Raw genomic sequence first — 26,974 nt, forward strand, 5'->3', positions numbered from 1 at the left:
TGAAGAAGGATGCACAGGCATACGTGGAGTCATGTCTCACTTGTGCGCACCATAAGTCTCCAGTGGGATGCCTGTGGGGACTCTTGCAACCTTTGCCTGTTCCAAGTGAGCCATGGACCCATATTGCAACGGATTTTATCGTGGACCTTCCCCCTTCTGGAGGCAACATCACCATTTGGGTCACCATCGACCGCTTTTCTAAAATGGCTCACTTTATGGCCCTGCTGGCCTCCCAACTGCTCCTCAGCTCGCACAACTATTCATTCGTCACATGTTCCGGCTCCATGGACTGCCCAAACACATACTTTTGGCCGTGGAATCCAATTCACTGCCAAATTCTGGAGGTCCCTCTGCAAGAAATTCAATATCCCTCTAGATTTCATCTCCGCTTATCACCCCCAAGCCAATGGGCAAACAGAACGAACAGGACTCTTAAACAGTTTCTTCGGGCCTATGTTAATTTTTGGCAAAAAGATTGGTCTGACCTACTTCCCTGGGTTGAGTACCTTGAACTCTCATCCATCTTCTTCAATTGGCTCATCACCATTTCAAGTAGTCTATGGATGCCAACCTCTTCCTCCTCTACCACTTCCGTTGTCTGTTCTTTCACCAGTGGCCCAGTCGACCGCCCAGGAGTTGAACCAATTATGGAACAGCACGAAGCAGTTGCTACAGAAAGTGGTCCACACAGCCAAAAGATTATTTGACACTCGTCACCATGAAGCTCCCCAGTTTAATCCAGGTGACAAGGTGTGGCTCAGTACTCGGATCATCCATCTCAAACTCCCTTCTTCCCGCTTCGCTCCCAGGTACATCTGTTCCTTCCCGGTGGTCCGCCGTTTGGGTCCAGTCCCTTACAAACTACGGTTCCCAGCCTCTCTTAAGATCCACAATGCCTTTCATGTATCTTTGCTAAAACCTTTGATGCTGTTAGGATTCTCTAAAAAGGCTCCGCATCCTCAACCTGTGTCCACCGAAGCGGATGTGATTTACCAAGTTCAAGACGTTCTAGATGTACGGAATCGTGGAAAGAAATGAGTACCTCCTGTCTTGGGAGGGCTTTGGCCCAGAAGAAAATTGTTGGGAGCCTGCCGCCAATATCCTGGATAAGGATCTCATCAAGCAATTTTATGCTACACATCTTTTAAAACCTAAACCCCCAGCCGCAGCCGACCCAACTCACATCCTGCCATGCCTGGCCCCTCCACTCCAGGTGAACTCGCGGCTCTGGCCAGCCATTGTCACCGTGCTGTTCCTGGTCCTCCTTGCTCCAAATGGCGGCTGGGATGCCACCAGCCCACGCTCCAACTCCGGGTCTTTCTAGGCGCACACATGAGCGCCATCTGTTCTCTGTATAAAAGGGCCAATGGCAGGAACTTCTGGGCCGTCCCCCAACTGATGACATCATTACCTTGGGATACTTAAGCACCTCCTTTGGCCTATGCAAACTGACTTGGCAACGAGTTCCTTCACCTCACTGGTGCTTGTTCCTGTCTCTCCAGACCTGTGGTTCCTGCTTGGATCTCTACCTCCTGTTCTGGACTCTGGCTCGGGTACCCGCTCCTCGGGGGCCTGCTTGCACTTCCTCTCGGGAGACCTTGTCTCCAGGCTTCTCCGCTCCTCAGGGTAGCCCCTGTGCTCCTCACCAGAGATCCTGCCGGCTTGCTTCCCTGTTCCTCGGGGCAGCCTTAGCACTGCCTATCAGAGATCCCAGCTCTACGCTTTCCTGCTGCTCGGAGCTGCCCCTACCTTACCACACCAGAGACTTTGACTCTACGCTTCCCCACTCCTCTGTGCAGCCCCTACATCACTTCATCAGAGACTTTGACTCTACACTTTCCCGCTCCTCGGGGCAGTCTCTACATTATTACACCAGTGGCGTTACACTACACTTCCCGGCTCCTCGGGAAAGTCTACGTCACTACATCAGAGACTGGACTCTGCGCTTCCCCGCTCCTCGGGGCAGCCCCTACGTCATCACACTAGAGACTCTGTTGATACGCTGTCCCGCCCCTCGGGACAGTCTCTGCATTATTCCTTTAGAGATCCTGTCTCTGCACTCCCCGCTCCTCGGGGCCTGCATAGCACACCTCTGCATTGGAGATTCCTTCTCCGGTACATCGTATCTTCATTTCTGCCTAGTACTGCGATCACAAGGCATTGACATAGGCCTTCCTCTCTCTACTGAACTATAGTCGTGTCCCTGCTGCAACTGACCTTGCCTCCCAATGGTGAGAACCTGTGGGGCCCCACCCCTCAGGTAGCATCAACCTCCACCTCGGGCCAGGGGTCCACGAAACTCAAGAATCCTAACAAATATATTGCTAAGGGGAAACTGCTTCATAAATCAGTCCAAAGTTATCTTGATAGAATAACCCACAGTATTTGGATTTGTTCAGGCCAATGCAATACTATGCGCTCAGGCTAGCACACAGGTTAACCCGCGGTTGGACTCGCCTTTTGGATGTGTGTCCATAACCCTTTAAGCAATAAGGGGATTAGCACATCCAAAACACATATCCAAACCAGTGTGTAGCTAATAGCACTCATCACATGTCAATGCCATTTTGATGAGGCTATTAGCTATTGCCCTCTTATGTAAAAAAAATAAATGTGCACCCAACGTGCACATTTTTAACCTCAAAAAGTAACGCCAGCCCCGGAGTGGCATTAAGTCCTGAGGAGCCCCAAAAGTTAACAGAAAAACAGAAATAGCTGCTTTTCTGTAGTTTCTCCAACTTAATAGTGTGGCGATATTAAGTCGGAGGAACCAAAAAAAAGATGTAACTAAAAAAAATAAAATAAAAAATCTTGCCATCAGTCAGGTTAAAGAAACGGACCTTCAATAAACGAGCATCCATTTTCCTAACCCGTGTCGGTGCACAGGTTAGGAAAACAGATGCTAGTAAAATTGAGCATCTGTTTTCCAAACCTGCACTGACAGCCACCTCTCCTGGGCACCCAATGCCATGGACGCACTAGGGATGCACAATTTATCCCTAACTCGTTCTTTTTAGTTCAGCGGCTCATTTGTCTATTGCATCGAGTGCCCAGGAGAGTTGATTGTGAGTGAGTTAAAAAAAAAAAAAAAAAAAAAAAGTGCGTCTAGTTTGGACGCATATGTTTAGCACGTCTGTATTGCAACAGCTTGATTGTCATGAATCTTCTTTTTTACTTGTACAAATGAAAATTACTTTCTTCTCCTAGCCCATGGCAATCCAAAGCAAAACTAGCACCTTGATACCTTGGTTTGGATATTGACTGTGTGTACACTTATACTTTTTGATCACAAAGGGTCTGATTCAGCAAGGTCTTTTCTCATGGAAGCAGGATGGGAGAAAAGACTCAGAGGTGGATTTGTAGCAGGATCTAATCATCTAACTAGGGAGAGACTTAGGTAACTAGATCCCACAGGGGGAAGGGATTGTCCCCCCTTTCAATGGCTAAATTTACCTCTTAGATTCACCACGTGGCTAAAGTTAGCTGCCGAAAAATCGAGCAGGGGAAGGTCCAATAAAACAAATCGGAAGGCAATCCCACATAGCCAAGGCAAAAACAACAAAGGGACACCCTTATGCCGTGGAAAGAATTTGTATTAATATAATCTGTTACAGAGCCCAACTCCGGCCGAGTTTCGCCAAGATGGCTGCATCAGGGGCTCAAATTCTGTGTGCTCATTGTTTGATGCCACATAAATAGTCTTTTATGTAGCAACAGATATAAATGAGACAGGTCCGCCGCTTAGACTTAATGTCCTTGCCGATTTCACTCGAGAGGTTAGCTTTGCTTTCCTAACCTGAAATCGGCAGGGACATTAAGTCTAAGCGGCGGACCTGTCTCACTTATATCTGTTGCTACAAAAAAGACTATTTATATAGCATCAAACAATGAACAAATAGAATTTGAGCCCCTAATGCAGCCATCTTGGTGAAACTCTGCCGGAGTCAGGCTCTGTAACAGATTATATTAATAAAAATTCTTTCCATGGCATAAGGGTGTCCCTTAGTTTTTGGGTTTTGTTTTGTTTTTTTTTTTTTTTTGAAAAATCGAACAGCCCAGGAAAGAGTGTCTTGGGGTCTTGGAGGGGCTTAGCTGCACTAGCTGACTAAATTTAGCCTCTGACCTATGGTGTCCAAAAGGCAAAGGTTGCAGCTGAAAATTCACCTAAGGTCAGGTGCTGTGCGATTTGTAGAAATGCACCCCCTTAGTAAATCAGTCCCAAAGAGTTGAGTCAGTAGCTATTTTGTTCTTCTGCCTTTGTAGTGTGCGTAGTTTCAGGTTCCCAACCAGGTTTTACCTTGGACCCCTGATACAGTAGATTTCAGGTCCCTTTGACACAGTGATTTTAATTTAAAATCAAATAAAATCTGGAAAAATGAGTAACATATCATCCTGAAGTAGTAGCATTAAGGTGCTCTAGGTCATGCAATCTAAGTAACATTCACTGGTTGGCTTCCAGCCATAGGAAACAGACACATTCCTGATGACCCCAATCCTCATGCCGAGAGTGCAGAACAGAAGCTCATTAACAAAGGGATGACGCTGTGTGTGTGCTATGCAGCTAGTATCGGAGGCACTGCAACACTTACAGGAACAGGACCGAACCTCGTGCTGAAAGGACAGATGAATCAGTAAGTACTCAGTAATTCGGCCTCTCTTCCCAGAAATTGCCTAATTAGCTTTGCCTTCTCCATTATGTTAGCCAGTCTCACATGTATCTCATCTGGAGGATAGTGCTGAACGATGACTTAAAAATGTGAATTTTAAAAGCCTGCCACACACATCACTTGGGGGATGCGTGCACCAATTGAATTTTAAAAGCCACCCAGATTCGTGTGTATCTCCCGCTGCACACACATCTCAAAAGTTTCCAAAAAGAGGATAAGAGTGTGGCCTGGGCAGGGCATGGGCATGAGCATTTCAAGATGTGGCCAAGAAATGTACACGTATAATGCCTAGGTCCAGTGGCGCAAAAGTTTACTCCTGCTAGGGATGAGATGTAAGTTAAAAAAATAAATAAATAAACAGAGCCATTTCTCAGGGGCTTAAAGGGTCTGGGGTAACTAAGGAGAGTTCAGACTATCAAACCAGAGGGATTTGGAGGACCTAGCTATTAACTGGGCAAACTGGTGAAACTGGAAATGGCGTAAATGCACACCCCTTTTAAAATTCCAGAGTGGTAGAAGCAGGATTCATGCACCCATGCATGCGCCCATTTAAAATTGGGCTCACATATGTGAGTGGTCAGCCTGTTTTATAATATGTGCAGAAGTTACAAAATGGCTGCGTAGCTGGACGCGTGCCAAAGAGTGCCCACATGCCGGTTTGAAAGTTACTGTCCCTATGCGTAGGTGTTGACTGTGCAAAGCAGTACATAAGTTTCAGTACCTCCCAATTCATTTGCAATAGCTCAGAGGATGGATTTAAGGTGTGCAGTGTTTGTTTTAGAGATAGTGAAGCAAAGGAATTTGGTTTACTTCAGTTTATTTTAATTTTTGAGCCCGGCAGATATCCTCCTGAGGACTGTGAGTGCTGTCTCTGCAGCATCTTCAGCAGTTGACAGCCTGGGGAGCAGAAGTCAGGCCTGGGAACCTGGGTGGTTCATGTTAAAGGTTTGCTGCTCTTAAGGTTCATTGTAAATTTCTCTAGAAACCCATAAATGTGTGTCAGAGTGCACCTTATAAAGAGGGAAGTGAAGGGACCTATGTAGCCTTGAAAGCTCATATCCAGTATCTTTGGATAATACTTTGTACTGAGCCATCATAAGAATCGCAGCCTGCAGGAAATCCAGGTTTCACTAGGGCCAATACAGCTTTTAAAACTTTGCATTCTATTAATTTAGAAACTCATGGGAAGGAAAGCACTGAGTGCATTGTTGAGCTAAAGGGCTGGAAGGTTATAGGTAATCTAGCTCAAAAATGTGAACATAAGTGCCATGCTGAGACAGACCAATGGTCCTTTGAGCCCAGCATCCTGTTTCTGACAGTGGCTAGTTCAGGTCTCTGGGAAGTACCCGGCAGATCCTACGGGGGAAGTTCTTTCCTTGTTGCTCACTTCCAGAAATAATGATCCCCAAGTCTTTGTGGCTAATAATTGTTAATGAACCAGTCTTCCAGAAACTTGTCCAAACCTTTTTTAAATCCTGCTATACTATTGGGATCTATTCAGTTAGGGGTAGATTTTAAAAGACGTGCTGATTTTATGACGTGCACATGTGTAATAAAATCAATACTTGCGTGCATGCGGCGGGTGGCACATAAGGGGGGGTTTCTTAAAAAACAAGTGGTGATGCAATCTGGTTCATCCCCAGTTCCCTGTCAGTCCACTCCAATAAAGGAATGGACTGGGAAGGAACTTCCTAACCCCCTACTAGGCTTGGGGGGAATTCTGCGCTACTGTGGAGCGCAGAATTCCCCCCTGCGCAGAAAATGGCAGAGGAGACCCCAGCATGCCGTGAACGGAGTGCACGAAGATGAAGGCCCCGGTGCCGCAGGACGCACACCGTTCGCGGTGAAGATGAAGGCCCCCTATGCCATGAATGGAGTGTGCTCTGCTCATGGCGAAGATGAAGGCCCCGGTGAGAGTGAATGTGTGTGTGTTGGAGAGAAGAGGGAGAGGGGTGTGAGGGAGGGGAGTTGGTAGGAGAGGAGAGGGAGAGATGTGTGGGAGAGGGGAGGGGGTATGTAAGAGCAGGGAGAGGGGGGTGAGAGCAGGAGGGTGTGAGAGAGCATGGGAGGTAAGAGAGCAGGGGGGGGATGCTTGAATGTTTGTTTCAGAGAGAGGGAGCCTATATGAGGAGATTGTGAAGGAGTGTGTGTGTGTGAGAGAGAATTGGAGCTCATGTGTATGAAAAAGGGATTGTGTGTATGTGAGGGTGCTAGCCTGTGTGAAGGGATTGTGTATGTGTGAGACAGAGCCTGTGTGAAGGGGTAGGTGAGAGAGAGACATAGGTAGCCTGTGTGAGGATGTATGTGTGAGAGAGAAAGAGAGCTTGTGTGGGTGTGTATGCAAGAGAGAGGGACCCTGTATGAGGGGATGTGTGTGTGCGAGAGAGTGAGGGAGCCTGTATGAGGGGATGTGTGTGTGTGCGAGAGAATGAGGGAGCCTGTATGAGGGGATGTGTGTGTGTGAGGGAGCCTGTATGAGGATGTGTGTATGTGTGCTAGAGAGAGGGAGCATATGTTTGAGAGACGAAGGGAGGGACAGAGGGAGCCTGTGTGAGGGACAGCCTGTGTGAAGGGATTGTGTATGTGTGAGACAGAGCCTGTGTGAAGGGGTGCGTGTGAGAGAGAGACATAGGTAGCTTGTGTGAGGATGTATGTGTGAGAGAGAAAGAGAACTTGTGTGGGTGTGTATGCAAGAGAGAGGGACCCTGTATGAGGGGATGTGTGTGTGCAAGAGAGTGAGGGAGCCTGTATGAGGGAATGTGTGTGTGTGTGCGAGAGAGTGAGGGAGCCTGTATGAGGGGATGTGTGTGTGTGCGAGAGAGTGAGGGAGCCTGTATGAGGGGATGTGTGTGTGCGCGAGAGTGTGAGGGAGCCTGTATGAGGGTGTGTGTATGTGTGCTAGAGAGAGGGAGCATGTGTTTGAGAGAGGGAGGGAGGGACAGAGGGAGCCTGTGTGAGGGACAGTACTGAGAACAGGGTCAAACTCTGGGACTGGCGATAGAGTGGAAGGGGTTGAGCCTAGAGGTGGAGGGGAGAGATACTGGCAGGTGGAGGAGTTGGGGCCTGAGAGGGCAAAGTGGCCAGGGGAGTAGGGAGAGTGAGTGGAAGGGACACTCTTACAGTGAATTTCTAGGAAAATTCTGCTCAAAATATTTAAAATTCTGCATCTTTAAGTAGTAATCTTTTTCTGTATTAATTTAAAATGTAATTACCTAAAGACTGTCATGTAAATTGTGTGATTTTGACCAATATAAAGTTTGCAGAATTCTTCAGAATTTTATTTTTGTGCGCAGAATTTTAAATTTTTTGTGTAGAATTCCCCCAGAAGTACCCCCTACCTAACCTTCCTCACTTTTCCCCTCTCCCCTCCTCTCGATCCCCTAAACCCTAGCTATCTACCATCATTTTTTTTGTTAAAGAACTTACCTGCTCCTTTGGAACAATAGTTTTGCGCAGGCCAGCTGCCGACCTTCCCCTTTTCTAAACCGCAGCTCTTCTGCATGTACCAGCAGATATGTGTTGTGGCCTGGCCATTTAGAAAATGTGCTCAATGTGTGCTCGGTCCGGCCACATGCGTATCTGCCAGGATTTGCGTGCGATAGGGATTTAAAATCCCCTGTTAATGTTTGGGTATTTGCCAGGTTCTTATGGCCTGGATTGGCCACTGTTGGAAACAGGATACTGGGCTTGATGGACCCTTGGTCTGACCCAATATGGCATGTTCTTATGTATTCTTAATCTTGACCGTGCCGTCTGATGACAAATTTCATAGCTTAATTGTGCACTGACTAAAAGAATACATTTAAAATTTCTTTTAAATCTACTACCAGTTAGTTTCTTGGGGTGTCCCCTCCATTGCCTATTTACCCGTCCCACCCCTCTTATGATTTTATAGAGCTCTCTCAACTGTTTCTTCTACAATCTGTTTTGCCTCATCTCATTGAGGAGGCAGTCCATCTCATTGATCATTTTTGTTTCCCTTCTCTGTACATTTTCTATGTCGGTCTTTTTTGAGATGAGATGACCAGGACTGCACACAGAACTTGATGTGCGGTCACATCCTAGATCTGTACGGAGGCATTTTGATATTCTCAGTTTTATTCTCCATCCCCCTTCCCAATGAATCCTAACATTCTGTTTGCTTTTTTGACTGCTGAAGATTTCAAGGTATTATCCCCAAGGATCGCAAGATCCTTTTCCCAGGTGGTGACTCCTAGCACGGGACCCAGCACTGTGTATGTGGGGAGGGTAATTTTCAGAAGGCAAGCCAAATTTTTTTTTTTTTTTTAAAGGAAACTTCCCACAGCTTTTCCCTTTTAAAAATCAGCTGGTGCCATGGGGATTTCTTTACTTTTTGTACTTTGTAGGAGAGGAGAGGAGGGAAAAATCAGGCTTAGGGATTTCAAAACAAAATCTGTGCACATGCTTTCTTGTCCCCCGCCCAGGGCCTCCCTAGCGCCTCTTTTTGGACAGGAGTGGCGGCTGTCAGCGGGTTTGACAGCCGACGCTCAATTTTGCCGACGTCTGTTCTCAAACCCGCTGACAGCCACGGGTTTGGAAACCGGATGCCGGCAAAATTGAGTGTCCTGTTTTCGAGCTGCAGGCCAACTTCAAATTTTTTTTTTTTTAACTTTTTGTAACTTTTGGGACCTCTGACTTAATATTGCCATGATATTAAGTTGGAGGGTGCACAGAAAAGCAGTTTTTACTGCTTTTCTGTGCACTTTCCCGGTGCCCGGAGAAATTAGCGCCTACCTTTCGGGGGGGTTGGACGCGTGTTTTCAACCCCTTATTGAATAAGAGGTAACGCTAGCACGACGAAAACGAGCATCCAATCATGGGTTAACAGTGTACTCCGCGACTTTGCTCTCCACCTCTCTCCTTCCCTTGGGTATGTAGTGGGTGAGTTGAGTGAATGACTATTGTTGGTTGGGGAATAACTGAAGTTTCCTGGTGTGTAGCCAGATGGACTCAGAACAAATGGGATAGTATCCGCGTGCTAGCAGTTGGAGACAGATCTGACGTCAGCACAGGTGTATATATACCCCCACAGGAAGCGCAGCAACTCAGTAATTTCCGTCTCCAAAGTAGTTTGGAGTGCCTGCACGCTCGCTGAGTGTGTTTTCCAAAGCTACTTTAATTTTCTTTTTTCTTATACTTCTAGGTTCTACTTCCTAATTTCTACAAAACCATTGAGCCCCGCACTCCTACGGTGATACCCTAAGGTCCCTCCCCCAGTAGAGTTGCCCGGGGTGATTTCCGTGATCCCCCGGTAAGTTAAGTCCTCGGTCCGGCCGAATCGCGGCAGGGACATAGCCCCCGGGCGAGGTTCGGGTGAGGCATACGAGGCGCCTCGGTCCCGGGACGAGGTAGCGGGTGCATATCCTCAATCGTGGCAGTGAAGGTCCTTGCCCTCTCCCCCCGCAGCTGGAGACCGCCCGGGTTCCAGCCGGGAAGCGCCGAGGATCAGGTGAGGCGTACATCTCTTATTTCTGGTCTCCGAAGGAACAGAGGATCGGCAGCGTGGCACGCCAAGGAGGGCGCCATTTTGTGGGCCTCGTTCAGGTATGGGTGCCCGTAATAAGCGCAGCTCTATTCCTCCTTGTGCGTATATTGCCTTATTACTGTGAGCATACTGCATACCACTGTTATATTGCTAACCGCCTATTGCTGAGTGCATATTAAATGCCATTGAGCGTGTATTGCTAACCGCATATTGCTGAGTGCATATTGACTGCCATTGAGTGTGTATTGCTCACCGCCTATTGCTCAGAGCATATTGAATGCCATTATTGCTAACCGCATATTGCTGAGAGCAGATTGAATGCCATTATTGCTAACTGCATATTGCTGAGAGCCTATTGAATGCCATTGAGCATGTATTGCTATCTGCCTATTGCTGAGAGCCTATTGTATGCCATTGAGCATGTATGCATGACTGCCTATTGCTGAGAGCGTACGGTATATCATTTAGCGTTCCTAAGCGCCTGTGGTATTGGGCGCATATTGCTGCCACATATTATTGAGCTCCTGTTGTATTGAGCGCATATTGCCGCCGCATATTATTGAGCGCCTGTTGTATTGAGCGCATATTGCTGTCACATATTATTGAGCGCCTGTTGTATTACGCGCATATTGCTGCCACATTATTGAGCGCCTGTTGTGTTATGCGCATATTGCTGACGCGTATTATTGAGCGCCTGTTGTATTAAGCGCCTATTGCTGCCGCATATTATTGAATGCCTGTTGTATTGAGCGCATATTGCTGCCGCATATTATTATTGTGCGCCTGTTCTCTTAAGCGTATATTGTGGCCGCTTTTCATTCAGCACACTTATTAATGGAACAGAAAGCCTCTGCGTCTTCAGCAGGGGCGCTGCCTGCCTCCGGCATTAAAGCCCTCGGCCTCTGCTCTGCATGCCAGTTTCGAGCCACACACAGTGAAGAGCCAGACTCCCTATGTGCCCAATGTGAGGAGGCCGTGGGACCCTCGGGCCAGGACCAGTCTCAGCCACGATTTGCTGACAGTTCCCCAGGGGCTACCCCGGATTTAGCGGGCAGTCTCGACCAATCGGGAATCCCAGGGGATCTTGTACCCCGGCGATTAGAGGCTGCTTCCATTTCCTGGGTGGATCTCTTGAAGGGGATTCATGCTTTTGTACAGATGCAAACGGCTTCCCGTCCAGGCCCTGTGGTTCCAGCTGTTCCAGCTGTTCCTGCGGTTTCTGCGGTTCCCTCGGTGGCCGCGACTGCAGCGGCTGCTGCGGAGGCTCCTGCAGATCCTGTTCCTGGACCCTCACGCCCTTATCGTGAGCGGGACCTCCCGCCGCTGGACAGCCCAGATCAGACCAGGCATTTTCACCGGACGAGTCCGAACTCCAGGACGAGGGAGAACTTCCTCCAGGGATTGAGCCATATAGAACCATGAGGCGGTTCTTCCCTAAGGAGGATCTCTCCGACCTGGTGTCTCAGTGTCTGGCGGAGTTGGATATTACAGGTCCTAGCGCTACGGTACCATCCGCGCAGAACCCCCTGCTGGAAGGTCTTCGTCCTACAGCCCGCTATTTTCCATTCTTGCAAGCGGCACAACAACTGATAGATTTAGAATGGGCGGCGCCAGCAGCTTCCTTCAAAGGGGGCCAGGCCCTGACAGGCATGTACCCATTGGCGCCAGCTATCCAGGACCTGCTGGCATGCCCTCAGGTGGACGCCTTGATTAGCGCTGTGGTCAAGCGCACTACCATTCCAGTCGAAGGGGGGACTGCCCTCAAGGAGCCTCATGACCGGCAACTGGACGCCATTCTGAAACAGACCTTTGAGGTGGCAGCTCTCTCTTTGCGGATTGCAACCTGCTGCACAGTGGTGACGCGTGCCTGCTTGTCGCAGGTCAGGAACAACGCTCCAGCAGCTGACATGGAGTCCACTCTCTCGTTCCTTACGGATGCGGCATCAGATTTAGTCCGTACAACAGCCAAGGGGATCTCATCTTCTGTAGCCGCCAGGAGGCAGCTCTGGATCTGGAAATGGTCAGCTGATGCGCCTTCAAAGACACGCCTCACCAGATTGCCCTTTAAGGGCTCTTTCCTATTTGGCAGCGACCTTGATAAACTGGCCAGTACATGGGGCGCCTCGCCAGTGCCTAGACTGCTGGAAGATCCGTTCCGAAGGAGTCAGCGCCCTTTTCCAAGGCCCTCTAGGGGCAGGGGTTCACAGCGCTTCATTCCTTACAGGAGTCTCTATCAGGCGCCGTGTCCTCAGGCCAGGAATCAGTCCTTTTGGACCAAGCAGCGCAAGGGTCCCGGCCGCGCCTCCCAATGAAGTTCCGCCGATTCATCTGGGGGACAGAGCCATAGGGGGCAGGTTAACCCTCTTCTACCCCAGATGGGTCGATTACGTCGGACCAGTAGGTCCTCGCCATCATCCGAGAGGGGTATTATCTGGACTTTCATCATCTCCCTCCGGACAAGTTTGTGGAATCTTCATGTCCCATACACAAGAAGGCAGCATTGGAAGCTACCTTGGCGAGGCTCCTGTCCTTGAACGCCATCATCCCAGTACCTGCCTGGGAAGTGAATTCTGGCCACTATTCCATTTATTTTATGGTACCCAAGAAAGGGGGCACCTTTCGGCCTGTGCTGGACCTCAAGTCCGTCAATCGATACTTACGGGTCCCGAGGTTTCGCATGGAGACTCTGCGCTCCGTCAAGGCCGCAGTACAGCCAGGAGAATTCCTTACGGCATTAGACCTGTCGGAGGCATACATGCATATCCCGATCCATCCGGATCATCAGCGCTACCTACGCTTCAAGGTTCTGGGTCGCCACTTCCAATTCCGGGCTCTGCCCTTCGGATTAGCCACGTCACCGCGGACCTTCACCAAGGTGGTTGTCGTGGTAGCAGCGGCCCTCAGACGGGAAGGAATTCTGGTCCATCCCTACCTAGACGATTGGCTGATCAGGGCGAAATCACGAGAGGAGAGCCATCGGACAACCGACAGAGTGATCGCCCTTCTGGAAAGCTTGGGCTGGGTAATCAACCTCAGCAAGAGTTGCCTACAGCCTTCCCAGTCACTGGAATACCTGGGGGTTCAGTTCGACACGCAGGCAGACACAGTCAGTCTCACTACCAAGAGAAGGTTGAAACTTCAGACGCGTATCCAATACTTGATGGGAACCAGTCGGCCCATAGCTTGGGATTATCTGCAGGTTCTCGGTCTCAAGGCATCCACCCTGGAAGTGGTACCTTGGGCAAGGGCCCATATGAGACCTATACAACACTCCCTGCTCTCTCGCTGGAGTCTCCGTCTACGGAACTATTCCACGCACCTACCTCTGCCTGCCAGGCTACGGACCCAGTTACGGTGGTTGTTGCAGCCCAGCCACATGAGCAGAGGGTCAAAGATGTCCTCTCCCACGTGGACTCTGCTCACCACGGATGCCAGCCTGAGCAGTGGAACAAGGGCGGTGGAACAGAGAAGAGTCAGCGTGGAACATCAACCGCCTAGAGGCTCGGGCAGTCCGGTTGGCATGTCTTCAATTTGCTCACAGACTGAAGAACAGAGCAGTCAGAGTGCTGTCCGACAATGCCACCACAGTGGCATACATCAACCGTCAAGGCGGAACCAGAAGTCGACAAGTATCTCTGGAGATCGCCCCACTGATGGCTTGGGCAGAAGCGAATCTGCAGGACATCTCCGCCATCCACATTGCCGGGAAGGACAACACCACGGCAGACTTCCTCAGCAGAGAAAGTCTAAATCCGGGAGAATGGCAGCTGTCACCCACAGCCTTCCAGATGATCGTGGATCACTGGGAGATTCCGGACATGGATTTATTGGCGGACAAGTCCAGTGCTCAAGTACCCAGATACTTCAGCCGTAAGCGCAACCCGTTCTCACACGGAATCGATGCCCTGGTGCAGCCATGGCCTCCAGGGACTCTGCTATACGCCTTTCCTCCGTGGCCTCTGCTGGGCGCCATCATTCACAAGATTCGGAAACACCGGGGCCTAGTTCTTCTAGTGGCACCAGACTGGCCAAGAAGACCCTGGTACGCGGACATGAGAAGACTACTGGCAGGGGAGCCCCTTCCCCTGCCTCCTCTCCGGGACCTTCTACGTCAAGGTCCCATCCTCCACGAGGATCCAGCTCAATTCTCTCTTACGGTCTGGCCATTGAGAGGGCTAGACTGAAGAAAAGAGGTTACTCGGAGCCCGTGATAAATACGCTCCTCCGAGCTCACAAGTTTTCCACATCCCTCACCTATGTCAGGCTCTGGAGAGTATTTGAAGCATGGTGCGACACTCATGGCACCAATCCACATGTGACCACAATCCCTATTGTGTTGGATTTCCTGCAGGATGGACTTCAGAAGGGTCTCTCCCTCAGCTCCATCAAGGTTCAGGTGGCTGTGCTGTCTTGCTATGGCCCCAGGAGGGATGGCAAGACCATCGCCAAGCACCCAGATGTTTCTCGCTTCCTACAAGGAGTCAAGCATATTCGTCCGCCACTGAAGTGGCCTGTGCCCTTATGGAACCTCAACCTTGTTTTGGATTTCCTCGCGGGATCCACCTTCCGACCCCTTTGGGGCCTGTCTCTCCGGTCTCTCACTTTGAAGTTGGTGTTCTTGCTGGCTGTCTGTTCAGCACGCCGTATCTCAGAGCTACAAGCACTGTCCTGCCGTGATCCCTTTCTGAGAATCACTCCAGAGGCTATCCATCTTCGCATGGTTCCCTCCTTTTTACCTAAAGTGGTTTCACAGTTTCACCTTAATCAGACTATATCCCTACCTACCACGGCGGGTTTGAAGAAATCTGAAGAAGGGCGTTTATTGCGCCATCTCGACATTGGCAGATTACTGCCCAGATTTCTGGAAGTGACACAACAACTACGAAAGACAGACCATCTGTTCGTCCTGCACAGCGAGAAGAAGCAAGGTGAAGCGGCCTCGCGGCCCACCATTGCCCGCTGGATTAAAGAAGTTATCAAAGCAGCTTACGTAGAGGCCGGGAAGTCTCCACCTCTACAAGTTAAGGCTCATTCTACCAGAGCACAAGCGGCATCCTGGGTGGAATCCAAGATGCTGTCGCCTGCGGAAATCTGTAAAGCAGCGACGTGGTCCTCCCTCCATACCTTCTCCAGATTCTACTGTCTGGATGTCCAGGCCAGGGAGGACTCGGCATTTGCGAGGGCGGTACTACATGGTCCTCAGGCAGCCTCCCGCCCAGGCTGGGAGTAAAGCTTTTGTACATCCCATTCGTTCTGATTCCATCTGGCTACATGCCAGGAAATGTTGAGATTACTTACCTGATAATCTCCTTTTCCTTAGTATAGACAGATGGACTCAGCATCCAGCCCCGCTGCCTGTGTACATGGGTTTCACCGATTCAAGGTAAGCCATGTCTTGTGTTCCATAAGAGCATACACTCTACCAGGTGTCAACGCCTTCCGGTTGGGAATGCTGGCAGTCTCCAGCTACTATCAATCGGTCAGGGGAATCCTGTTTTCACTTTTCACTGAGCGTCAGTACACACATCCATAACAGCTTTTGCAAGGAAGATTACTGAGTTGCTGCGCTTCCTGTGGGGGTATATATACACCCGTGCTGACGTCAGATCCGTCTCCAACTGCTAGCACGCGGATACTATCCCATTCGTTCTGAGTCCGTCTGTCTACACTAAGGAAAAGGAGATTATCAGGTAAGTAATCTCAACATTGTGTGTCCAGGTTGAGGAGTGGCTGGGCATGTGGAGGATTGGGGGACGTGGGGGGAATTTGGGAGTGGTGCTGCCTGTGTAGAGGGGAGTTCGTACAGCCTATGTGGAGGGGAGTTGGTGCTGCAGGTGTGGGTGTGTGCATGTGTGTAGGGTGTGGGGGATAGGGATATGCATGTGCATGTGGAGTGGATGTATGCGTGTGAGAGTGGGCAGAGGGTGTGAGAGTGCATATGTGCGGGTCGAGCACTCACTGGCCCCACGTGTGTGTGTGGGGTGGTGGGTGAGCATGTGTGTGGGTTGGGTATGTGTGTGTGTATGTGGGGATGTGTCTTCTCTACTCCCTCTCAAATCATCGGCCTGCTCAGGCCCACAAACACCTTCCCTTTAGTTTCCAGTACTCACAAAGTCCCCAGAAGGGCTCTAGGAAGGCTCCCTTCTGTTGTTTAGGTTATTAGGTCTTCTCAGCCCTGCACTGAGCTCCAGGCCAGGCACAGTTTCTCCTCTGGTCCTGCGGGATCCCAGTACACCTCTGGTTGTCCTCTACTTAGCGTGTTACTCATTCAGGTCTTCTGAGGTGCTTATTGGGAGAGCACCCCACCTGAAATCTCTCTTCCCCTGTGTATACCCGGAGGAGGGGGTGACAGCTACATCTTTACTCCAATCAGGAAGCCCCAGACCCATGCCGAACCATGGCTTATGTACTCCTCTTAAGCACCTGTCCGAAAGAGGCTGTATCACGATTCAATCACTGCGCCATTTTTTACACCTCTTACCCCTTTGGTGAACTCTCCTTCTCTGGACCATTCCCATTGTAAAATATACCAAATCCTTTAAAAGGATTTCCCCCTGAAGAAAATCAGATATCGAACATAGAAGTCCTCTGTGTCTTAACACCTCACACCTAATAGCACCTAATAGGGGGCCATGCTTATGTTAACTCGGACTGCATTGTAATGGGCAGGAGGAGAAAAGAGCACAAACAGCCTCAGAGCAAGGAGTTTGTGTTTCCCTTCTCATGGTTTTCCATCTGGTGGTAGCATCTCCTAGACAGGATGCCCATTTCTGCACTGGAAACAGATCCAGCATTTCTCAGAGCATCTATGAAGACCATTCTATGAGAAATCCCGCTGTGGAGAATGCAGGAAATGTGAACCATGAACCGGTCCATAAGGTTTCTTTCCTTTTGGCTGGCAGGTAGGAGCTGCTAAGAAGACAAAAGTGTTGGGCTGCAGCCATGGGATGGGAAGGAAAGTCAATATCATGCAGATTATACTGTAATAAGCACGCATGTTTGAAAAGACCTTTTGACTATTTTTAGGTAATGAAAAGCTTCATACTAGGTTTCAGTTTGCCTAAGATTGCACAGTGTGTATTTTGACAGCTTATATTTTACTTAATGCTGGCATCTGATCTGACCTAAAGGGCGAGCTCCATTCATTGCCCGCTGGGCATACTTTCAAAAGGGAATTGGGCCCCATTCTTCAATAAAGCAATTCTGCCGTTTGGTGCAAATAGCGCAGCTCGTTAGGGAACCATGCCCACAGAAGGGATGTGCATTTGTTTGAAACAATGTTTCATGTCCTTTTCAAAATGAAACAATAGGAAAAAAAACACCCCACATTGTTTTTGTTTTTCCTTCTTTCATTTGTGTGCACTGTTTTACAAAACCTAAAAAGAACTAGAAAATGTGGAAAAAAACCTAAATGACATGGACATTTGTCCCCCAATAACACAAACATTTTTGGCCACCCCTAGCCCTCAGTAGGTACTGAAGATGGATATACTGGTCTGGATTTAATCCTCGTCACCTCTAGAGTAGGGGAGGAGCTGAATGGAGAAGAAGGATCAAGGAGGTTTGGTTTCTCACAGGACAAGCAGGATGTTAGTCCTCACAAATGGGTGACATTGAGGATGGAGCCCAACCACGGAAAACTTCTGTCAAAGTTTCAGGAACTTTGACTGGCCCCTACTGGGCATGCCCAGCACGGCACTAACCCTGCAGCCAGCAGGGGTCTCCCTTCAGTCTTCTTTTTTCCGCGCAGCAGTCGCCACGCGGTCAAAGAGCTCTTAACCACATTCCTGACAGGAATTCTTCAATTAATCTACCTGAAGAAAAATTTGCCCCTCAGGGGTCTCCCTTCTTCAAATTTTTGGTCCGCGGAACTTCGGTAAGTTTTTGCCGCCATTTAGTTCGACTACCGTCAAGTTTGGCCCTCGAGGCCTGTTGGCAGTCGACAGTCCCGCGGCTAAATTTTTGGCCTATGGCCATGGCGTCGGGGTTCCGTCGGTGCCCGGACTGTACCCGGACTATGTCAATCACAGACCCACATAGAGTCTGTGTTTTGTGTTTAGGAAGCGAGCATGATGTCCTGACTTGCACCAAATGTGCCCTAATGACACCAAAAGGTCGCAAAGCCAGAATGGAGAAGATGGGTCTCCTTTTTCGTGCTCGCACTCCAACGCCATCGATTGCATCGACGTCATCGGAACCGGCACCGTCGAAGTCTCATCATCATCGACAGCCTTCCGGTGACCGTCCGCCATTGACGTCTTCATGGCCATTGACTCCTGTCTCTTCCCCCGATGATCGAGGGGATCGGAAAGAGAAACATGGCCATCGACGTCATAAGTCTCGGACCGTCGGGGAACCGATGTCATCGACCTCAGAACTGTCCGAGCCTCCACCGAAGAAGTCTCGACCAGAAGTGGCACCATCCACCTCTGTCTCGCAGACACCGAGGCAACCCTTACCCCTTCGGGGTTTGGGAGCCGCGATTCCACCGATCACGGTGGTCCCTCCGGCTCAGCCTCAGCCTCCCTCTCCCGTCGAGCCGGGTCTTGTTACCCCAGGTCTCCGGGCAGAACTGGACCGGCTGGTCCAGGAGGCCATCGATAAAGCGATGCTACGGTTCCAGACTCCTCCGGCACCGACTCCGGCACCGAGAGTGGAACCGGTCACCGACCCGATTCCAGCAGCACTGGCACCGCTGCTTGCCCGGATGGAAGCGCTTATGACGGCCCTTCCACCGGCAATACCTGGGTCACCGACAGCTTTTTCCTCAAGTGGAGAAACACCGTATCGGATTCCTCCATCGGGGGTAGTTCCATCGGTGCCATGTCGTCTCTCGCCACCGATACATTCCTCGGGGGCGATGCGCACATCAGCTCCACTGACCATACCGATGCCGACACCGATTCCTTCAATGCCGGCACGGGCACCGGTGCCGACACCGATTCCATCTAGGACATTCTCGATGCCCCCGGTGAATCCTTCGAATTTCTCGGAGCCTCAACCGGGGCCTTCAGGTATTCAGCCCCCTCGTGGTCCTATAGGTCAACAACCGGATCCTTATGACACTTGGGGTGATGATACCTCTTCAGATATCGATGACTTGCCTTCACCACCCTCACCAACAGAGAGTAGAAAGCGTTCTCCCCCGGAGGACCTCTCTTTCATAAATTTTGTGAAGGAAATGTCGGAGTTGGTCCCTTTCCAACTATAATCTGAACAAGATGACAGGCACCAGATAATGGAATTGCTCCAATTCTTGGATGCCCCCAAAATCATCACCTCTATTCCAATTCATCAGGTTTTCTAGACCTTCTTAAAAAGAATTGGGAATCTCCTGGATCTGTTGCTCCAGTAAACAAAAAAACTGACTCTACCTATCTCGTACAGTCAGCACCTGGCTTTCAGAAACCACAATTGGACCATCATCCTAACAAACACCAATAAAAGAGAACATATTTCCCCCATTCTGAGCAACCTCCACTGGCTACCCATCAAACAGAGAATCCTTTTTAAAACCCTTACCATTATTCATAAATCAATACACAACATCGCACCGATATCACTCCAAACTCAACTTCGTCCACACCTATCCTCCAGACCCATCAGAAGCGCCTACAGAGGCACATTGTTCGCCCCTCCAGCAACATCATTACTAAGAAAAAGAGCACTCTCAACTGCAGGACCACACCATTGGAACGCTCTCCCCCCAGACCTACGCCTCGAACCCAGTCTACCAGAGTTAAAAAAAAAAAAAAAAGTTAAAAACCTGGCTCTTCAGGCAAGCGTTCCAATCTCAAGAATTTAACTAAGCGCCTTATCCTGACTGAACTTAGGAATATTTTGTATTACAGTTAACAATATACAATATTATCCAAAATTAAATTTAAATTTAATTTTACGTTTAATTTAAGTTTAACATGCTAATTGGCTTAATTTTAATTTAATTATGAAAATATTTAAGTATTTATTGTTATTGTTCAATGTTCAAGGATTGTATTATATTTTATTGTTCTATGTATTATATGTTAATGTTCAATGTTCTTTGTAAAAAAAACCCCGGTCTGACCTCCCAGACCAGGGCAATCTTTTCGTTTCATGTAAACCGGACTGATTTGTATTGTATACAGGAATTCCGGTATATAAAAATTAAAAATAAATAAATCATTCAGTTGTGGTAGAATCAGCTCAAAAGAAAGCTAAACGAGTAAAGCCACATTCTTCCATACCTCCTACTAAGGAAAATAAATTCCTAGATAGTATAGGTAGGAAGGTATACCAAGGAGCCATGCTGATTTCTAGAATAGCTTCTTATCAGCTGTATATGACTCAATATAATAGGGTCATCCTTAAACAGATGCAGGAGTACTCAGATGCCTTACCAGAACAGTTCCAGCCACAGCTTCAATCCCTACTCAATAAAGGGTTGGAAGCTGGGAAGCATGAAATAAGAACAGCTTATGACATTTTTGATGCTTCCACTAGACTTTCTGCTACGGCTATCTCTGCTAGACGCTGGGCTTGGCTCAAGTCATCTGACCTTCGTCTGGAAGTTCAGGACAGGCTCTCTGACTTGCCCTGTCTAGGGGATAATTTGTTTGGTGAGCAAATTCAGCAAATTGTTGCTGAACTAAAGGATCATCATGAGACACTTAAACAGCTCTCATCCATTCCTTCTGACTTGCCTTCTAAACAGCCATTTAGGAAGGACTCCAAAAAGTCTTTCTTCCGGCCACGGAAGTATTATCCCCCTTTAGCCAAGGCTAGGCCTGCGAGGTCTTACCATAAAACTCAGCCTCGCCAGTCTCGTAAACAAAAGCCCGCAGCAGCTCCACAACCTGGCCCTGCAGCAGGTTTTTGACTCTCAGTTAGAGAGCAGCTGCCAAACCCCTCTTCCAGCCATACCAGTAGGAGGTCGGCTATGCCACTTTCTAGAAAGGTGGCATCATATCACCACAGATCAGTGGTGATATGATGCCACTGTGAGTCTCCACGCCCTGCAGGCGTGGAGACTCACCGATCACTCTGTTCTTTTAGAGCAGGAAGTTTCCCTTCTCCTACAGTCAAACGCTATAGAACCCGTTCCTCCCTTACAACAAGGACTAGGGTTCTACTCCAGGTACTTCCTGATCCCAAAAAAGTCGGGGGGACTTCGTCCAATCCTGGACCTACAGGCCCTCAACAAGTACCTTCACAAGGAGAAGTTCAAGATGGTAACCCTGGGCTCGCTTCTCCCTCTGCTGCAAAGAGGGGATTGGCTATGCTCTCTAGACCTGAAAGACGCATATACCCACATTGCGATAACGCAATCTCATCGCAAATACCTGCATTTTCTAGTAGGCCGAAATCACTACCAATACCGAGTGCTACCTTTCGGCCTGGCATCCGCACCACGAGTTTAACCAAATGCCTTGTGGTGGTTGCAGCCTTTCTCAGGAAGGAAGGTGTCCACGTCTACCCCTACCTGGACGATTGGTTAGTCAGGGCCCCTACTCAGCAGATTGCTCGGTCCTCCCTGACCCTAACAATTCAAACTCTGCTTTCTCTAGGGTTTCTCGTCAATTACAAGAAATCCTACTTACTCCCATCTCAGACCTTATCCTTCATTGGGGCAGACTTGGACACCTTACAGGCAAAAGCCTTCCTTCCTCATCAGCGGGTTCACACCCTTGTGTCCCTAGCTTGCCATTTGCAGTCTCAACACACAGCAACAGCTCGCCAATTCCTCGTTCTACTGGGACACATGGCCTCCTCAGTTCATGTGACTCCCATGGCCTGCCTGGCGATGAGAGTCATGCAATGGACTCTGAGATCACAATGGACCCAAGCTATTCAGCCTCTGTCCTCCATTGTTCACATCACAAACGCACTTCGTCTGTCTCTTGCCTGGTGGACAAATCAATCCAACCTCCTACGGGGCTTGCCTTTTCACCTACCAGATCCTCAAATAATTCTCACAACCGACGCTTGCAACGTCGGCTGGGGAGCCCATGTAAACAATTTACAAACCCAAGGATTCTGGTCTCCAGAAGAAGCCAAATACCAGATAAACTTCCTGGAACTTCGTGCGATACGATATGCTCTCAGGACCTTTCAAGTTTGCCTATCAAACCATGTAATCTTGATTCAGACGGACAACCAGGTGGCCATGTGGTACATAAACAAGCAGGGAGGCACAGGCTCCTTCCTTCTGTGTCAGGAAACTGCGCAGATTTGGGCAGAAGCCCTCTCTCACTCCATGTACCTCAGGGCCACCTACCTGCCGGGAGTAGACAATGTATTGGCAGACCAGCTAAGCCGTGTCTTCCAACCACACGAGTGGTCACTCAATCCCTTAGTAGCGACCTCTCTCTTTCACAAATGGGGTTATCCCCACATAGACCTCTTTGCGTCCCCTCAGAACCACAAAGTGGACAATTACTGCTCTCTCATTCGGAGCCAGCACTCTCGGCCCAGGGATGCATTCTCCCTCACCTGGACAACAGGTCTGCTTTATGCATTCCCTCCACTTCCTCTTCTGTTGAAGACTCTCGTGAAGCTACGTCGGGACAAGGGAACTATGATCCTGATAGCTCCATACTGGCCACGCCAAGTGTGGTTTCCCATACTCCAGGATCTCTCCATCCGCAGGCACATTCCTCTGGGAACGGACCCGCATCTGATCACTCAAAACGACGGATGCCTCCTCCATCCCAACCTCCAAGCCTTGTCCCTGACGGCATGGATGTTGAAAGGTTAGTCCTTCAGCCATTTAACCTTTCGGATTCAGTTTCTCGTGTCCTGATCGCTTCACGAAAGCCTTCCACAAGGAAATCTTATTCCTACAAATGGAAAAGGTATATATCATGGTGCACTTCTCAGTCCCTTGATCCTCTTTCCTGTCCAATCTCTAAATTCTTGGACTATCTTTGGCATCTATCAGAATCAGGTCTTAAAACCTCTTCTATTAGAATGCATGTCAGTGCGGTAGCAGCCTTCCATAAAGGTATCCGGGGTGTCCCGATTTCAGTTAAACCCCTTGTAACACGTTTTCTTAAAGGATTGCTTCATTTGAAACCACCTTTACGTCCTCCGGCCCCATCTTGGGACCTTAATCTGGTTCTTGGTCGTCTTATGAAACCTCCTTTCGAACCTCTTCACTCCTGTGACCTAAAATATCTCACATGGAAAGTGTTATTCCTTTTGGCTATCACTTCAGCTCGCAGGGTTAGTGAATTGCAGGCCCTAGTTACCTATCCGCCTTACACTAAACTCCTGCAGGACCGGGCGGTACTCTGCACTCACCCTAAATTCTTGCCTAAGGTAGTTTCGGAGTTTCATATAATTCAATCCATCATACTACCTATCTTCTTTCCCAGGCCCCACTCCAATTCTGGGGAACAGACTCTGCATACCCTTGACTGTAAACGGGCTCTAGCATTCTATCTAGACCGTACAGTTGCCCACAGGAAGAGCACTCATTATCCCAGGACAAGCAGGATGCTAGTCCTCACATATGGGTGACGTCATTCACGGAGCCCTAATGCGGGAAAACTTCTGGCAAAGTTTCTAGAAGCTTTTAACTGGCTGCCTGGGGCTACTGAGCATGCCCAGCATGCCATGATATTCCCTGCCACAGGGGTCTCACTTCAGTCTTCTTTTTTCCGCGCCGCTAACTGCATCGCGGTTCACAGAAGCCCTGTGAGGTATCTCCTCACACCTACAAAAAAATTACATTAATATTGCCCTTTACGGGTCTCACTCGCTTTATCACCGGCTGGTGACAAAGAATACTTTTTTCGCGAAGAAAATATCCTTTTTCCATCGAGGGATGTCGACTGAAAGGACTTCAGGCTTCAAAAAGTGCCCGGCCTGCAACCGAACTATGTCCATAACGGACCCGCATGCGGAATGCGTTCGTTGCCTTGGCGGAGACCATGACATCGCGGCCTGTTCACAATGCCAGGAAATGACGGTGAAAGGCAGGAAACTCCGCCAAGAGAAAATGGCACAAATATTTCAAATTCAAATGGGACCGTCTCCATCGACTTCAACAAAATCGTCACCAACCGGTATCGCAAAAAAGATATTAATCAAGAAAAGACTTCCAGAGGGTTCGGGGGATGCCTCCTCACCAACACCCTCCACGTCATCGACAAGGTCAGTAACTGAACCTCGTTCCAAGCATAAACACCGACGGCACCATTCCATACCGCCGCTACCACCGCCGGGGGAACCGGTCCCTAAGAAGCAAAAGCTTTCCTCTGCTTCTGTGACGTCGGTGCAGGAATCGGTACCATCGACATCTATTACGGATTTGACTGCTTTAATCAAGCAGATAGTCACCGAGGCCCTGCAACATCATGTGCCGACGTCATCGCCGATGCCGACCTCAGAGTCGATGCCGACCACCGTGTCGATGCCGACAACCCTGTCGATGCCGGCTGAATCGCCGATGCCTACAATTTCGATACCAGCTTCCCAGCCGATGCCGGCGGCTTCACAGACAATGCTGATACCGCAGTCGATGCCTCTATATACGCCGCTGCCAGAGATGACGTCATCGATCCCGCTCAGTACTCCTTCGATGACAGTCCCATTCTCACTGCCAGAACCATCGCAAAGCTCGATGACCACGATGACTTCTAGGCCAATTTCATCGATGATTCCTATCTCGATGTTCACTTTTCATACCTCAGCGATGCCAGCTACTACACAGTCAAGGTCCCTTTACACTTTGGCACCAACTAGACCACCTGTGCCAGGTAAAGCACCTTCAGCAAAAAAGGCATCTGGCAAATTCAAACATTCTTCATTTCCAGCTCCAGATACTTCCACATCTGAAGCAAGATTACATAGCATCCTCACTAAAAGGTACCAAGACCTTCTAGCATCATTGCCCATAGGACCTGGTCAAGAGGAAGAGGAACTGGAGGAAGAGGGTAGAGAAGGTTCACCGGATCCTCAAGATCCTTTACAAGGACCTTCAGGAATTCCCCCACCTAACAGGCAGGAACCTCCTCAGTACCATCCTACATCAGACACTTGGTCAGACTCAGAATCTGAGCATTCCTCAGAAGATTTCCTATCTGAGAATAGTCTACCTCAAGCCAAAAAACAGTCACCTCCAGAGGACCTTTCATTTTCTTCTTTTATTCAGGAAATGTCTGAGTCCATACCCTTCCAGCTCCAAGCTGAAAAGGATGAGAGGCAACAAACCCTTGAAATACTACAATTTGTGGATCCTCCTAAACACAATTTAGCCATTCCAGTGCATGAAGTGCTTTTACAACTTCAGCAAAGAATATGGGAACACCCATGCACTACCCCTGCTGTAAACAGGAGAGTAGACTCCACTTATCTTGTTCAAGCAGCACCAGGATTTGATAAACCTCAACTCCCTCACAACTCCCTGGTGGTAGAATCTGCCCAGAAAAAATCCCGCAGATCCAGAACACATGCCTCAATCCCTCCAGGAAAAGACAGTAGATTTTTAGATTTAATGAGAAGAAAAATCTACCAAGGAGCCATGCTGAACTCAAAAATTGCTGCATATCAGCTTTATATGACGCAGCACCAGAGAAATCTCTGGAAACAAATCGAAGAGTTTCTCCCATCTCTGCCTCAGCAACAATAAGAGGCAGCACAGCAAATTGTTCAAAAGGGCCTAGATGCAGGAAAGCATGAGGTAAGGGCAGCCTATGATGCTTTGGAAACCTCATCTAGAACAGCTGCATCTGGCATCAGTGCACGTAGGTGGGCCTGGCTAAAGGCTTCCAATTTACGCCCTGAAGTCCAAGACAAATTAGTGGACCTACCTTGTCAAGGAGACAATTTGTTTGGTACCAAGGTGCAAGATGCAGTTGCACAGCTTCGAGAACATTCAGAAACGTTGAAGCAATTGTCCACCTTACCTCATGACACTGCAACTCATGCAACCCGCAGACCACCACGTCGGGAGACTAAACGTCCCTTCTACCGACCGAAGAGGTATTATCCTCAGCCCTCTAGGTCAAGACCTCCAAGGTCTCAACAACGACCACAACAACGGTCTGCGAGGCCACAGCCACCTCCTCAAACAGGTTCCACCTCGGGCTTTTGAAACACATCCCAGAGTGCAGAGCCAACTACCCAATCCTTATCCCAAATTGCCAGTTGGAGGGAGAATTTCCCATTTTTACAAAGAATGGACAAACATTACAACAGATCATTGGGTCCTGTCCATAATTCATCAAGGCTACCGCCTAGACTTCTTATCTCTCCCTCAGGAGTTTCCACCACAAAACTCCCATCTCAATCACATACCTCAGTTACAAACAGAATTATCTGCTCTTCTGAAAGCAAAAGCGGTGGAACACGTACCACACACTCAGAAGGGAAGAGGATTCTATTCCCGGTATTTCCTCATTCCAAAGAAAACCGGAGGCCTACGTCCCATTCTAGATCTCAGAAATCTCAACAAATTCCTAAGAAAAGAAAAATTAAGAATGGTCTCGCTAGGCACCATGCTTCCACTAATACAAAGGGGAGATTGGCATTGTTCTCTGGATCTTCAAGATGCATACACACACATTCCAATATTCCCGCCTCATCGCAAGTATCTACGATTCGCAGTGGGACATCAACATTTCCAATACAGAGTATTACCATTTGGCCTAGCGTCAGCTCCCAGAGTATTCACCAAATGCCTGGCAGTGATAGCAGGACATTTACACAAGCAAGGTGTTCATGTCTTTCCTTATCTCGACGATTGGCTAATCAAAAGTCAATCACAACAAGGAGCAGTAAATTCTCTGCATTGCACAATAAAGTTACTTCACCAACT

The 26,974-nt window shown here is 48.9% G+C and overlaps 1 protein-coding gene across 1 annotated transcript in view; it reads left to right on the forward strand.

Moving 5' to 3' along the window:
* The window catches only part of LOC115097000 (solute carrier family 13 member 5-like), a 162,122-nt gene that overhangs the window by 75,386 nt on the left and 59,762 nt on the right, over positions 1 to 26,974 (forward strand). The window contains exon 6 of the mRNA XM_029612376.1: positions 4,460 to 4,631. Within this exon, the coding sequence (XP_029468236.1) occupies positions 4,460 to 4,631 (172 nt within the window). The remainder of the gene's footprint in view (positions 1 to 4,459; positions 4,632 to 26,974) is intronic.

Source organism: Rhinatrema bivittatum, chromosome 8 (genome assembly GCF_901001135.1).
Source record: "Rhinatrema bivittatum chromosome 8, aRhiBiv1.1, whole genome shotgun sequence".
Classification (NCBI taxonomy): domain Eukaryota; kingdom Metazoa; phylum Chordata; class Amphibia; order Gymnophiona; family Rhinatrematidae; genus Rhinatrema; species Rhinatrema bivittatum.